The following is a 17128-nucleotide window of genomic DNA, read 5'->3' as shown; positions in this document are numbered from 1 at the left end:
GATGAAGCGTGGCGGGTTTCCAAGTGCAACAGGAAGCTATTTTGACGACATAGTAATGGAGCCGAAATAGAGCATATTATCAATCCGGAATTATACTGATATAAAAATAATATAATAATAAATTTATTCAGGAAAGATTTGCACAAATGTATACAAAGCATGATGAATAAAATACATGTTACATAGTACATAAGGTGAAAAATTGACATAAATAAAACATGCAACACCGGAACATTAAATCACAATAAAGACAGCTGATATATGTCAAACAAATCTATCCAATGTTAGCCCAAAAAAGCGTAATAATATACGCTTATTTCCGTTATATCCTTCAAAATGTATATAAAAAACATTATCTGTCTCAATAGTAAACATAATCACTGTTATGTTTCTCTTTCATTTTGTCTTGAAAGTGACGTTTTACTTGAGATTTGAATCTAACTTTTTTGGGTATTGTTTTTGTATTTTCTGGAAGTAGATTCCATTCTTTAGCTCCGACAAAACAAAAGGATGTATATTTAGCTCCATGAATCATTGGCAGAGTATTTTGCAGACATGGATTTTTTTCAAAAGATGCATACATATAATTCGGAGCTTTTTCATGGAAAATATTAAACATATGATTCATTCTGAGCTGACTTACTCTTGAAACAACATCAAGCATGTTTACCCGAAGAAAATCATTATGTGTCAGACTGTACCTATTGTGAACATTCAAAATAAATCTAATTACTTTGTTTTGTGCTACTTGTAAATTCTTTTTAAGTTTTTTCGATAAACCTTCGTACCAACTAGTACATGCGTAGTCAAAGTGACATGAAATAAAAAAGAACATAGAGTTTTTCTTGACCTAAAAGATAAACACTGTTCATTTCTATACAAAAATTTGAGACGTTGGTTGACCTTTTTGACAATTGAATCTACAATTTCTTCACCCGATAATGAATCGTTGATGTCTATGCCAAGATATTTCACATATCTTTTGACTTCAATTACATGATTATTACACACAATTTTAAAATCCAAATTTTTTGCCACTGGATCTAATTTCCTTTTTGGACCAAATAGAATGCTTTCTGTTTTACCTAAATGCAATGAAAGTTTGTTATCCAATCTTGACAGGACTTTAACATCAAAGACAAAGTTTGAGAAATAACTGCTGGGTCTCTATGGGAGAATAATATTGCAGAGTCGTCAGCGTACAATATTATCTTGCAGCTTGGATTAATACACACTTGCATGTCATTTACATATATCAGAAATAGTAATGGCAACCTATTTTACAAGACTCTGAAACTGTTCCGTTTACATTCACAATTTGTTTGTGAGATAAGACTGAAACCAGTCTAGCGATTTTACACCAAGAACAGAGAGTTTGTCACATAAGATTTTATGGTCTACCGTATCAAATGCTTTCTGCAAGTGAAACCATACCTGTAAAAAGACCTTTAGCATTCTGAGACTTAATATAATATAAACTTTATTTATTTTACAACAATTGCGAAACAAGTTATGTCAACTTATATTAATCACTCTTGTTGGCCCGAATTTGAGCGCGTGAGGGCCAAGATATTTCACATATCTTTTGACTTCAATTACATGATTATTACACACAATTTTAAAACCCATGTTTTTTGCCCCTAACCTTTTCACTTCCGTTCCAGGAATCGAACCCTTTCTGGTGAAATGCAATGAAAGTTTGCCACCCGACCACCAGACTTAATATGATCAATCAGATGTATTTGTAACCCATGTGTCCACATGTGGTATTTTAATAACAATGTAGCATAGATGCATACTCAGGTATCATATTGTAAATGTCCTTGTTACTGTTTTGTGAATGTGCACGTGACGTTACTAAGTATATGTACACGTGACATGTTGTTTACGTCTCATGTATTGTCCAGTGGAATGTGTGGTATGTGGCCGAACTAGAGAGTGACATGGACTTCAACGTGAACGCAACTCAGCACTTCTAACAAGACCTGCATTTGTACTGCATGCTAATTGCGTTCTCCACACCTGTTTACGTCACTTCCTTTGGTTTTCTTTATATTAATCTCTCTCTGTCCTGGCACTCTACTGCTGGACGTCAGCGCGAGCGGTCCAGCAAGATCATATATCATACACATATACTATACGTATCACTTCGTATGGTGCGGGGCCAGTGAAGCCTGGTTCTTTTTCCCTTCAGAAATAAATCATCGAACAAATTTGAAATCAGAGTGATTTGTATCTATATATATATACCCAACCACACCCCGGTGACATATTAAACACGTATCTGTTGAGTATTTGCTTCTGAATCCTGACTGGAATTCATACAGTAAGTTATTTCTGACTAGGAATGTCTCTAACTGGCTATATACAGCACGTTCTAGAATTTTAGATACAATACATAGAATATTAACAGGACGATAGTTTTCAGCATTTAGTCTATCTTTCTTCTTATAAAGTGGTTTAACCTTAGCTATTTTTTAATTCATCGGGAACAACACCCTCCGAAATAGACATGTTGATCAGAAAGGTGAGATGGATTTTAATGATTGAGGCAGCATATTTAAGAAACCTAGCTGGTAATCCATCCAGTCCTGTACTCTTGGATGTGTTTAATTTAAATAATTCTTTTAATACAAATTTTCATCAACATGTTTTAAATGAAATTTGTTACAGCTTCTCTTTCTGTAAAATGATTTCACCGTGTCTGATGATGCAACGAACTTTCCCTTTCCCGGGGGCAACTTTTCAACTGAAGAGGCAGCTACATTTGAGAAAAACTGATTAAAATGATTTGCTGTTTGATTATTATCATGGCACATTTCACCGTTTACTTTCAGAACTATATTAGAGTTTGATTTGGCATTTTGTTGATAGTCCATTAGTTTGAATTGTCTCCATAGCTCTTTTGAATTATTTTTATTCTCTTCAACTTTCTTGTTGAAAAATTCGGATCTAGCTATTTTACATAATGTTTGAACACGATTTCGGAGTTTTTTGTACATGTTTAAATCTTCTTCTTTGCCAAACTTTTTAAAAGATTTTCTTATCTTATCTCGCAATTTAATGTTTTCTAAGATTTCATTTGTTATCCAAGGTTTCGTTTTTTGTTTCAAACGAACTTCTTTGAATGGTGCTACTTTGTTTAATATGTTGGAGAAGATGGAATGAAACTCTTTCCAACATTAGTTAACATCTTTTGCGTGAAAGAAATGTTCCCAATTTGCATTAATTAGTAATTGCTTGAAAGCATCTTTATCATAGCATTTAGTTGATCTTAGTTTTATCTTATTATGTTCATGAAAAGTAGACTTTCTAATTTTTCTTGTGCAAAAGGTGAGGAAGTGATCACTTAAACCAATAGGGATCACTCCAGATTGACAAGACTTTTTCTGGAACATTACACAAAATATGATCAATTAATGATTTGGTTTTTTCGGTTATTCTTGTCGCTTCTTTTATGAGCTGTTTTAAACCGTATATATTTATAACATTTTTGTACGATTTAAATAAAGAATTTTTGGATTCTTTAAAACATATATTAAAATCTCCTAAAATAAAAATGTCACAATCAGATCTTAACTGAGATAAAACTTTTCCTAATTTATCGGGAAATATTGTTTGAGTTGGAGGGCGATAACATGTCCCTATAATTAATGGTTTAGTTTTAGGAAGTAATAGTTCTATGAATAGCATTTCATCAGACCCTTCGATGTCTTCATAAATAACAGGAGTAAATGCTAAATCTTTTCGTACATAACAACAAACCCCTCCCCCAGATCGATTTCTATCTTTTCTTATCCCTCAATTCCTACTTCTGTGTTCGTAATCGAACTATCTAACCACGATTCAGTAATACATATTACGGCAGCTCTCGTGTTATTTGCGATTATTTGCAGTTCTGGTATTTTGTGAAATAACGATCTGACATTGAGATGAAGAAAATGAAGACCCTTTTCACTGAAAGTTTGTGAATAAACCGTCTCCAGTGTTTCCGTTCGTGTAGTATTCCCTTAGTTTTTATTTGGAATAATTTTCGAACGGATAAGTTGTTCGAACTTTAATTGTAGACGAACCGTTAATACATTTTTTTTTCAAAAAGTAAAATCAAATCAAATCCGTGACGTCCAGAAAATATTTTTGGTGTTTGTTGTTCTGACATCTAAGTCCAGCGTAACCATAAAAAACACCTAGACGCATCCGCACGGAAAGAGATAATCATTTTCTATGATGGCCGAAATACTTATCATGAAAACGAATAGTTGAATTCTGTAGATGTGGTTTTCATAGAGGTTTGAAATACAATTATTTTGAAAATAATCAACTTTGGTTACATCCTTTTAGGAGTTTATAAACCAATTAGCCTCAACTTAAAACTGATTTAGGGATATTCCGGAATGTCATAATGACTTTTCCAAAAATAAATCTATTATCTATCATTCAACGAAATCCTTGAGTCAGTGCAAATGATTCTGAACCCCATTGGAGTCCACCGTAGTGAAAAAATATACCCTATGTTGGCATTTTATCAGGTATATTCTTTGCCGGTGATTCAAAAGTATACGAGAAGTATAAATCTCAACAAGATATCATTTCAATTTTCAAGTCCAGTTCTGAGACGAAGTCGACTGTTTTGGTGTTGTAGATAGTGGCAGAAGTGGGATGGAATAGAGATGGAGTCGACTGTTCTGTGTTGTAGGTAGTGAGAGAAGAGGGATGGAATAGAGATGAAGTCGACTGTTCTGGTGTTGTAGAGAGTGAGAGAAGTGGGATGGAATAGAGATGGAGTCGACTGTTCTGTTGTAGATAGTAAGAGAAGTGGGATGGAATAGAGATGAAGTCGACTGTTCTGGTGTTGTAGATTGTGGGAGAAGAGGGATGGAATAGAGATGAAGTTGACTGTTATGTGTTGTTGATAGTGGGAGAAGGGGGATGGAATAGAGATGGAGTCGACTGTTCTGGTGTTGTAAATAGTGGGAGAAGAGGAATGGAATAGAGATGAAGTCGACTGTTCCGGTGTTATAGATTGTGGGAGAAGAGGGATGGAATAGAGATGAAGTCGACTGTTCTGGTGTTGTAGATAGTGGGAGAAGAGGGATGGAATAGAGATGAAGTCGACTGTTTTGGTGTTGTAGATAGTGAGAGAAGAGGGATGGAATAGAGATGGAGTCGACTGTTCTGGTGTTGTGGATAGTGGGAGAAGAGGGATGGAATAGAGATGAAATCGACAGATCTGTGTTGTAGATAGTGAGAAAAGAGGGATGGAATAGAGATGAAGTCAACTGTTCTTGTGTTGTAGATAGTGAGAGAAGAGGGATGGAATAGAGATGGAGTCGACTGTTCTGGTGTTGTAGATAGTGAGAGAAGAGGGATGGAATAGAGATGAAGTCGACTGTTCTGTGTTGTAGATAGTGAGAGAAGAGGGATGGAATAGAGATGGATTCGACTGTTCTGGTGTTGTAGATAGCGAGAGAAGGATGGTTGAATAAAGATCGTTTTGACTGTTCTGTGTTGTAGATAGTGAGAGAAGGATGGTTGAATAAAGATCGTTTTGACTGTTCTGTGTTGTAGATAGCGAGAGAAGGATGGTTGAATAAAGATCGTTTTGACTGTTCTGTGTTGTTGATAGATAGAGAAGAGGGATGGAATAGAGATGGAGTCGACTGTTCTGGTGTTGTAGATAGTGGGAGAAGAGGGATGGAATAGAGATGAAGTCGACTGATCTGTGTTGTAGATTGTGGGAGAAGAGGGATGGGATAGAGATGGAGTCGACTGTTCTGGTGTTGTTGGTAGTGAGAGAAGAGGGATGGAATAGAGATGAAGTCGACTGATCTGTGTTGTAGATAGTGAGAGAAGGATGGTGGAATAAAGATCGTTTTGACTGTTCTGGTGTTGTAGATAGTGAGAGAAGTGGGATGGAATAGAGATCGTGTTGACTGTTCTGGTGTTGTAGATTGTGGGAGAAGGGGGATGGAATAGAGATGAAGTCGACTGATCTGTGTTGTAGATAGTGGGAGAAGGATGGTGGAATAAGGATCGTTTTGACTGTTCTGGTGTTGTAAATAGTGAGAGAAGAGGGATGGAATAGAGATGAAGTCGACTGTTCTGGTGTTGTTGGTAGTGAGAGAAGAGGGATGGAATAGAGATGAAGTCGACTGTTCTGGTGTTGTAGATAGTGGGAGAAGAGGGATGGAATAGAGATGAAGTCGACTGTTCCGGTGTTGTAGATTGTGGGAGAAGAGGGATGGAATAGAGATGAAGTCGACTGTTCTGGTGTTGTAGATAGTGGGAGAAGAGGGATGGAATAGAGATGAAGTCGACTGTTCTGTGTTGTAGATAGTGAGAGAAGAGGGATGGAATAGAGATGAAGTCGACTGTTCTGTGTTGTAGATAGTGAGAGAAGAGGGATGGAATAGAGATGAAGTCGACTGTTCTGTGTTGTAGATAGTGAGAGAAGGATGGTGGAATAAAGACGGTTTTGACTGTTCTGGTGTTGTAGATAGTGAGAGAAGAGGGATGGAATAGAGATCGTGTTGACTGTTCTGGTGTTGTAGATAGTACGTACGTAGGTATTCACTCAATAACGCTCTGCTGCTTTGTGAACTTTTCTCAGTAACAAAATCATTTCTTTCTATAAAACCACATAGACACTGACTTGATGTAACTTCTTCACATCCCAATACCTTTAGAAGTGATGATTTATAAAGTGTGAAGTTTGATTTAGGGATGGGATAGGGGTATTGATTTCGTCAAATAATGGGTTACAGGAAACGGTCATTTTACAACTAAGTTTATTCTTTGCCAATAGTAGGTTAAAGAGCGATTTTGATATTTAGGTAGTGATTGGAAGAGGAAATGAAATGAGTAAGTTAGGTAGGGCGGGACAGAAGAAGTAGTGAGGGTTTCTACCGTGATACACCTACTACACTGTTCATCTATTATAGAGTGACAGGTCTCGAGACTCCGGTGAGATGATAGTTCCACAAGACGTTCTAAGAGCACGGCTGGTCTGTTTGGTTTGATTTCGTATCTTTACACTAAACAATATAAGCCTATAGCTATAAATTCACCTGTATAAACAGAGTAATTGTCCGATATTCTAATTTGTTTATGATATCAAGGGAGATAACTCCTAGAACTGAGGGATTTTTAGAACCATATGTATAGCATTTTAGATAATTATATTTGTTTTCTATGGTTGCCATGGATATTGTTTTGCCTCTAGTCGGAATGAGTTTTTCTTTGAATTTGTTAAGAATTTTGAAATTGATTTCATTCAGATTTACAGAGAAGTCAGGGCGATAAAAATGTTGAAACTCTCAATCAAATTCCTTCAATAAATCAGCTTCCCCATTATCGTAAGGAACTTATCACGCCGGAGACGCAAGTTCGATTTATTATCAAGTAGCGCAAACGATCTACCTACACAATGTAAAAATATAGATTTTGATATATAGAATATCAATACTAACTTTGTAAACTTTTTTATCGGAAATAGTAAGTTTCAAAATTAAACATCGAGAAAATAACACATAGTATCTCGGAGATGGTCAGTGTGAAAAATCTTAATGAATAAATTTAACCATTTTTTGTCCAACATTTTGAAGCATGAAAACACAATCAAAATATTCCCATAGATGACTTGTCAAGAATTCTAGCCTCTTGGAAATGGTTTGACATCTTGATAACTTATATCTCAGTCAAACATCCAATATACGAACCATACTCAAACTTACGAACAATAATCAATGTTTCGAATCTTAGTCCATCATACAAACCATAGGCAACTTAAAAAACCATAGTCAAAGTTATGAACTATTCTCAAACTTACGAGCCTTAGTCAAACTTACGAACCATTGTCAAATTTACAAACCAGAGTAAACCATACGGACTCGAAGATAAAACTTAATAATAGACAGGGAATGACATTTGTTGCATGTTAATAATAATAATAATAATAATAATAGTCTTTATTTATACTTGATAACAGAATGAGTCAAAGACTCGTCTACCTTCTGGTCAAGTATACATAAAATGTACAATAATTACAAAATGTACATAAAACAGAGAAACATTTAAGAAAACAGGAAAAAGGTGCATCAGTTAAAGAATCCACAGCAAATTAAGAGGTGTCCATAAAAAAACTTTTTGGCACTTTGTTTAAAAGATAAAAGTGATGATGCGTTTCTCACGGAATCTGGTAAAATATTCCAGGTATATGGTCCCTGATAGGTAAAAGATTTCTTATACAATGCAGTCTTAAAAGCAGGTAGATAAAATATGTTATTAGATGATGATCTAATAAATCTGGACTGGACATCAGAAGTATATATAGAATTGTACAGATACAGGGGAGCCAGACCATGTAAAACCTTGTACATTAAAACTGATTGGTTGTACATCACTCGCTCTGTAAAAGGTAACCAGTTCAGCTTCTAATACATGTCACTGGAGGGAGTATTGAAATCACACTTCAAGATAATCCTAGCAGCTCTTTTCTGGAGTTTTTCTAGCTTGGCTATATCATTATGTGAAGTATTGCCCCAGATATTTACACAATAGTTAAAGTGTGGATTTACAAAACAGTTAAAGTATGTTAAACAGGAAGACTGGCTAAGGAAAATTCTCAAACGTTTCATTTGAAAAATGTAAAAAGACAGTTTTTTGTACACATTGTTAACTTGGGTATTCCAAGACAAACAATCATCTACAGTGACACCGAGAAGTTTTTCTGTTTTTACATTTTCAATCACAGTGTCATTGATTACAATATTTAATTGCCGACTTTGTCTGCTCTTACGTTGGTAAGTGCCAATCAACATGGATTTTGTTTTCTCAGTATTGATACACATGTTATGTTTTAATAATTTGCCTTCTCTAACTTTCTATGTGGCATTTCAAATACCGCAGGTAGACCGTTCAATCAAATTAATTTTAAATCTTTAATCAGAATTTGAAATAAGATAGAAATATCCTGTTAACAAATGGTTTAAATCCGAGAATCATGTATTACCCATGATCTCTGAACATTTGGTCAAGGTGGTTGACATAAAAACAGACTAAAACCAGACACATCGTGACGCAGTATGTTACAGCGTCTTGTGATTTGTCTTAACAAGTGTACTTTGATCACCGATTAGTACCATTATAAGTCTTTATATTGATTTTATTTTCCGACATTTTCATTTTCGGAGTTCTCCATCAAGCATCAAAGTTGAAGGACTAGATTCTTTTCATTATTATACAGTTTCATTGTGGTTTCAAATTTTCGAATACTCGCTCTTACAAGCCACAACACATAGGCTATTCTTCAAAAATCCAGATTTTGACTTGTATGTCAGCCGCCTAGTAGGTTCTATACATTTTAAAGAAAAAGACGAACATGATCAATAAATGTATTTCATTATTTTGCGAAGTTTGCATTATAATTTATTTTAATATCCAGAGATGTCAAACCTTTTTTAATTTCAAGTGATTTGTCATTTACACAAGCGTTGATTACATTTGTGTTTACGTAATTTCATAACTTAATATCATGACACTTAATCTACATGTAAGATTCCACATTTCTAGATGTGCTCGAAACAAATCTGTATTGACGAGTTTAACTCTACTTGTAAAGGCATACATTCTGAATTACAATAAAACAGTTTCATTTCTAGCCTAGCACTGCAGACTCTATCACACGCTTTCTGGAAACCTATATACATAGAGTTTGAGAACAATACAACATTTCCCACTATACCGAGAGTTTCACAGCGAGACAAAAACGTTATGTTTTTACCGTGCTTTACAATATAAAATTCAATACTGATATACCACATTAATTTATGTATCGAGCAATGAAGCTAACTACTACAAAGCGTGAAAAAATGACATCATGTTTCAATCGTTCTCTCTTATCCTTGTCAAAATTGTTTTTGTTTTGGATCGAGTACATATATGATTCTATTTTTCTTTTTCTGCTTTCTTCCACTTTCCACATACAAATAAAAATATTTCTAATTGAAATAAATGCTGCCACAGTCTGAGGACGCTATGTGTATGTTCATGCAGATGTAGACTTTGGTGGTTATACCTAGTTGTCTACTTTGGTTTAGAGATTATGTTACAGATGTAGACTTTGGTGGCTATACCTAATTGTCTACATTGGTTTAGAGATTATGTTACAGATGTAGACTTTGGTTGTTATACCTAGTTGTCTACATTGGTTTAGAGATTATGTTACAGATGTAGACTTTGGTTGTTATACCTAGTTGTCTACTTTGGTTTAGAGATTATATTACAGATGTAGACTTTGGTGGTTATACCTAGTTGTCTACATTGGTTTAGAGATTATGTTACAGATGTAGACTTTGGTGGCTATACCTAATTGTCTACATTGGTTTAGAGATTATGTTACAGATGTAGACTTTGGTGGTTATACCTAGTTGTCTACATTGGTTTAGAGATTATGTTACAGATGTATACTTTGGTGGTTATACCTAGTTGTCTAATTTGGTTTAGAGATTATGTTACAGATGTAGACTTTGGTGGTTATACCTAGTTGTCTACTTTGGTTTAGAGATTATGTTACAGATGAAGACTTTGGTGGTTATACCTAGTTGTCTACATTGGTTTAGAGATTATGTTACAGATGTAGACTTTGGTTGTTATACCTAGTTGTCTACATTGGTTTAGAGATTATGTTACAGATGTAGACTTTGGTGGTTATACCTAGTTGTCTACTTTGGTTTAGAGATTATGTTACAGATGTAGACTTTGGTGGTTATACCTAGTTGTCTACATTGGTTTAGAGATTATGTTACAGATGTATACTTTGGTGGCTATACCTAGTTGTCTACTTTGGTTTAGAGATTATGTTACAGATGTAGACTTTGGTGGCTATACCCAGTTGTCTACTTTGGTTTAGAGATTATATTACAGATGTAGACTTTGGTGGTTATACCTAGTTGTCTACATTGGTTTAGAGATTATGTTACAGATGTAGACTTATTTGTTATACCTAGTTGTCTACATTGGTTTAGAGATTATGTTACAGATGTAGACTTTGGTGGTTATACCTAGTTGTCTACTTTGGTTTAGAGATTATGTTACAGATGTAGAATTTGGTGGTTATACCTAGATGTCTACTTTGGTTTAGAGATTATGTTACAGATGTAGACTTTGGTGGTTATACCTAGATGTCTACTTTGGTTTAGAGATCATGTTACAGATGTAGACTTTGGTGGTTATACCTCGTTGTCTACATTGGTTTAGAGATTATGTTACAGATGTATACTTTGGTGGCTGTACCTAGTTGTCTACATTGGTTTAGAGATTATGTTACAGATGTATACTTTGGTGGCTATACCTAGTTGTCTACTTTGGTTTAGAGATTATGTTACAGATGTAGACTTTGGTGGCTGTACCCAATTGTCTACTTTGGTTTAGAGATTCTGTTACAGATGTAGACTTTGGTGGCTATACCTAATTGTCTACTTTGGTTTAGAGATTATGTTACAGATGTAGACTTTGGTGGCTGTACCCAATTGTCTACTTTGGTTTAGAGATTATGTTACAGATGTAGACTTTGGTGGCTATACCTAGTTGTCTACTTTGGTTTAGAGATTATGTTACAGATGTAGACTTTGGTGGCTATACCTAATTGTCTACTTTGGTTTAGAGATTTTGGTACAGTTGATATAATCTAGTGATTCTTTTTGCGACATGTCCATGTATACTTCGTCCCCAAACGATGGAATCCTAGGAGCTGTAACATTTATGTAATCATCAGCATTCTCGTCTCGTGGTCCCTTTATCTCGTCTTCAGCGCCATCTTTAAGTCTCTGGCGATGACCTGTGACCACAGAGTCATGATCTTTGACTTCTGGGTCATCTGTATGTATGTCCTGATCTTTTACACTACTTTTGTCGTCGGCTTTATCTTCTCTTGATGCCTTGGTCTCGTTGAATTCATTCTGAGGCACCTCAGGATTGTCATTTGTGTTGCCTTTTGATGTAGAGTTATTCTTTGCTGTTTCCAGATCTGTTTTCTTTATCACTTTTGAATACACATCACGCTTTCTATCTTTTCCTCTCTCATCACTGCCGGATGTACCCGCATTTTCCTTCTTTTTCCTAGCTCTTTCGTTGCTCTTTTTGATGACCTGTGAGTAAGCAAATTTAGGTTGGAGATTGCGTCTGTCTTCAGTCTCAACTGTGTCTTCAGTATCTGTTGTCTTTGGTCTCCTTGCGGCTTGGAAGAATTGTTCGTTTTCATATATTACTGTAGCTTCTTCCTTTACTTCCTCGTTTAGAGATTCATCGTCATTAATATCGGCTTGGGCCCCGACTAATTGTTGTCTCGAGGTGCCCTCCTCACGATCAGCGCGGTACAGTGGATTGTTTATTGAAGCTCTTGGTTTGTTGGGCACGTTGGTCTCGCCTGATCGATCTCTGGTAATCCTGTTAAAAAAGATACAATTAAAGGGTATTTAATGTGAGTACAGTTATATAGCGCACTAACTGACGAGTTCCTAGAAGGACGAAACAGCTGTATGATGAAGTTTAATTCATAATTTGTCTGCATTTCATTCTAAACTTGTATTGAACGTTGTTAACTTGTGTGTGATGCTATATTTAATCATTATCACTATTAATTGTTCGTTGTATATTTGTACCCTATAGAGCTCTAAAACTTAAAAACTTTTAAACCATTGTATTCTGATAAGTGGATATCATCAATATAACTGTTTTATCGTACTAATAACAAGCATTGTTAAATGTTTCACATTCATTCATCCCACATCTTATACATTAGCCAATCTTGTCTGACCAACAGTATTCAGCACCAAGCTTACAGGTATAAAACAAGGCACGGAATCACGTGGTTTGTTATGATATATACACGGCAAAATGACGGAAACAACACTCGATATCGATTTGTAATATCTCCTGCTGTTCCTTTTGTTTCCATTGTGACGACATGCTGCCATAATCGCAATGGTGTCACATTGTACAACAATTGCAAAACAAGCCATAAACTTATATCAATAACTCGTGCTGGCCCGGATGGAAATGTGCGATGGATCTTACTGTGGGTAGAAACCGGAGTACCCGGGGGAAATCCACGTGGTCGGGTAGATGAGCCCTTACTTTTCCACGTGCCGAGAATCGAACTTCAGGTGCTAAGGTGAAAGGCAAGTGTGTTATGACTGCGCCGCCCGACCGCCCATAAAAACTATTGGAAGCGATATTGTACTATCAGTCTGATAAATGTTGTTTTCACGAACGTTTACGAAATTTTGTGATAAAACATTATCTTCCGGGTTCTTCCGTGAAATAAAAACTTCTCAGATTCGTAAGGGCTTTTTTATCCACTATGATACATTGATATTTCTTCGGTTTATTTCGACGAAAAGGGTTTATCATCAGAAGCAACAGACACGACATCGTGATTTGACAACACTTTTGTTAATTTATAAGGTTTACAATAATCTTTTTGATTTAAGATATTTCAAGCTGATATTTGAAACTCGTGCGTTAGTGTGGACTAATTGACAGATATATATATATATATATACAGCCAAACACTTTAATTAAGTGATCTTCTCACTTAAATCTGCATCATCATACATACATTCATTCATTGCGAGTACACATAATCTTTAGTGTGTTTTAAAATCGAATAGGAAATGATAGTGAATAAGTGGATGGTGACTATCCCTGGGAAAGAAACTGGGTCCAAGACAAGTATTGTGTTTAATGCAATATTTGGCGACGAACAGCAACATCAATTTTTTTTTCTTTTCTTCCTACTCATATAAAGACATCAAGCTTTGATTTGGGAAATGTAGTCATAGAGACACACCGATACAGTACATAAATCATTGATGTGTAAGTCAGCGGAATTACATATCTATCAGATTAATCTTCAGTTTACTTACAAACTTTCTTGAAATTTATTGTTTTGTTAGTTTTTAGTTTTTTTTAGTTGAGGTAATAGATAAATATTCCTTAGAACAATCCCCCCTCCCACCCCTAATCCCATCTATCTACCCATTCGAGGTTGTTGGTAGTTAAGAGGCGGGACTTGGTTACAGATCATTGTCTTTGCTCACTTGTTTGAAGTTTTAGCTAACAGTGGCATACGATATTTCTTGTTGTTCGCTAACCCGTTGTTATCAACTAGTGACAAATATTGATACAAATGTCAGAACAAAAAACAAAAGAAGAAAAAAAAGGGAAAAAAGACAAACATGAGTTATCTACCTTTTACATAAAGACACTATTCCTGTGAAGACTAAAGTCAAGATACCCAGACCAAACAATGCTGCTCCAACATACAGACCAGTACTGTTGTCCCAGAAGAATGTTGCGTAATTGGTCCATAGTTCGTCGGGAATTCCCTCTGCGGGTAAAACATTTGAAATAGTAGATATCTTATAGACTATTCTCATTACATTTATGACAAGAAAATAGTTAAAACACCCACAGGTACCCACACACTCACTTGGACACACAAAGAAAAAATTCACTTCACACAACATGTTGTCAACATGTAAGGTGAAAATACTTAATATGGATAAACTTCACAGAACGACATTAAATAGAGACAAAATACACTGCAGCATTAACACACAAGGACGAAATATATCTATTCATTGTCAACAACATGCAAAAACAACTATTAAAATACATAAACATAGAATCAACAAGTCAGGACAAATATATCTCAGCGTAAACAAGCAAAGACAAAATGTATCACAGCGTCAACAAGCAAAGACAATATGTATTACAGCGTCAACAAGCAACGACAAAATACACCACAGCGTCAACAAGCAAAGACAATATGTATCACAGCGTCAACAAGCAAAGACAAAATACACCACAGCGTCAACAAGCAAAGACAAAATGTATCACAACGTCAACAAGCAAAGACGAAATGTAACACAACGTCAACAAGCAAAGACAAAATGTATCACAACGTCAACAAGCAAAGACGAAATGTATCACAGCGTCAACAAGCAAAGACAATATGTATCACAGCGTAAACAAGCAAAGACAATATATATCACAGCGTCAGCAAGCAAAGACAATATGTATTACAGCGTCAACAAGCAACGACAAAATACACCACAGCGTCAACAAGCAAAGACAATATGTATCACAGCGTCAACAAGCAAAGACAAAATGTATCACAACGTCAACAAGCAACGACAAAATGTATCACAACGTCAACAAGCAAAGACGAAATGTATCACAACGTCAACAAGCAAAGACAAAATGTATCACAACGTCAACAAGCAAAGACGAAATGTATCACAGCGTCAACAAGCAAAGACGAAATGTATCACAGCGTCAACAAGCAAAGACAATATGTATCACAGCGTCAACAAGCAAAGACAATATATATCACAGCGTCAGCAAGCAAAGACAAAATGTATCTCAGCGTCAACAAGCAAAGACAAAATGTATCACAGCGTCAACAAGCAAAGACGAAATGTATCACAGCGTCAACAAGCAAAGACGAAATGTATCACAGCGTCAACAAGCAAAGACAAAATGTATCACATCGTCAACAAGCAAAGACGAAATGTATCACAGCGTCAGCAAGCAAAGACAAAATGTATCAGAGCGTCAGCAAGCAAAGACAAAATGTATCATAACGTCAACAAGCAAAGACAAAATGTATCACAGCGTCAACAAGCAAAGACAAAATATATCACAGCGTCAGCAAGCAAAGACAAAATATATCACAATGTAAACACTCAAAAACAAAATGTTCATGATCACAATAATACGCCTAACAAACGCGATTGGATTACAGTTAGAATAATGCAACATTTAAGAAGCGGAATGTAACAACATGGATACTATACAGTATATACACAGTGTATGATGGTCAGAATTCCGCAGCGTTTGACATGTCATTGTTCTATAAACAAACAAGCCGTGTTTCAATAAGAAAAAGGAAAAAAGAAACTATAATGATATAGGTAATGTAGATATACTATAACTTAAATGGCATTTACCACAGACTGCAAACATACCCACGGATACAAAATACAAACATTCAGTAAAATATAGTTTAAACCCTGCTTAAATATTGACAGATATTAAAACAAGTCTTGCATACGAAAAATGGACGTTTCTTTTCTCAAACGGTTATTGCCTAGCTTTCAATGTTTCTTATTCACAATATAATATGTGATACATACCAGGCATGTCTTTTCTTCCGTAAAGATGAGTATCAAATCATCACATCTGTCCTGTGACTATTAATGTATATCTCTGTGCATGTTATTAGCCCCAGTGTCTCCATACACGTTTCTGCTCAAACGCATTGTCATCTTTCTTCTGGCTTGTAAAAAGAACGAGCCCCTTATATTTCAGCCCTAAATATTTGTAATTTGATATATTAAATCATCTTTGTGTATGCTGACTTGTTTTTCATGAACAGCTGTGAGTTTCTTTAACTGTAAATACTATTTATTTCTTTTAAAAGCTGTCAAGGAATCTTTAAGCAAGCGAGGCAAGGGAGTAAAAATAACCCGGATGTATGACCGGATGTTGATAGTTGACGTGGAAACCGTTGAACGAGTCTTTCAGATATCGTGTAGTATTATAAGGTTATACATCATAATCGTGTCAGTATATGTACATGTTACTATGTTACGAAATTAAAAATTTTAAACAAAGGTTCAATTGTCAAGAAAGAATGACGTCCTCATTTTAGACTGTGTTGGATTTTTCATCATAAATTACACCGAGGCAAATTCTATCTAAAATGTTGCGAGTTTACATCCCTCGTATATTCAGTTTATATGATATTGTTTCTATATAAGTTTTATTTAAACAGATCTAGTTATTAGAATTTTACAGTAAATCAGGTGTCTTTCGACTGTCTGATTCACGGGCGGATGGCGGACATCGTTTCTGAAAGTCTTGTTAGCTTTCTGCGACACTGCTTTAAGAAATTATCCATTAAAATATAATTACATTTTGATTTATTAGTTATAAAAAAGTTTGTAAAGAACAAGATTATTCATTCTGAGTTAGTTTCTTAAGAAGATAATTAACTAGATGTGAAATTCATCCTCTGATGGGACAACATATTGTTTTCAAATGGTATGGCTCTATGTTGTAT

The 17128-nt window shown here is 35.3% G+C and overlaps 1 protein-coding gene across 1 annotated transcript; it reads right to left on the bottom strand.

The window, feature by feature from the left end:
* Positions 1-9149: 9149 nt before the first annotated feature.
* On the bottom strand, positions 9150-16236 carry LOC132560317 (uncharacterized). The gene is made up of 3 exons (XM_060224988.1): positions 16200-16236; positions 14251-14389; positions 9150-12444 (listed from the first exon to the last, which is right to left on the bottom strand). The coding sequence occupies exons 1-3, from the start codon at positions 16204-16206 to the stop codon at positions 11649-11651; spliced, it is 942 nt and encodes a 313-aa protein (XP_060080971.1). The 5' UTR covers positions 16207-16236; the 3' UTR covers positions 9150-11648.
* Positions 16237-17128: the final 892 nt, after the last annotated feature.

The sequence above is a fragment of the Ylistrum balloti genome, unplaced genomic scaffold (genome assembly GCF_031769215.1).
Source record: "Ylistrum balloti isolate Yb309-2 unplaced genomic scaffold, AGI_CSIRO_Ybal_v1 Utg371048, whole genome shotgun sequence".
NCBI classification, from domain to species: Eukaryota; Metazoa; Mollusca; class Bivalvia; order Pectinida; family Pectinidae; genus Ylistrum; species Ylistrum balloti.
The sequence above is the reverse complement of the archived record's forward strand: the minus strand, read 5'-3'. Positions and strand labels throughout refer to the sequence as shown.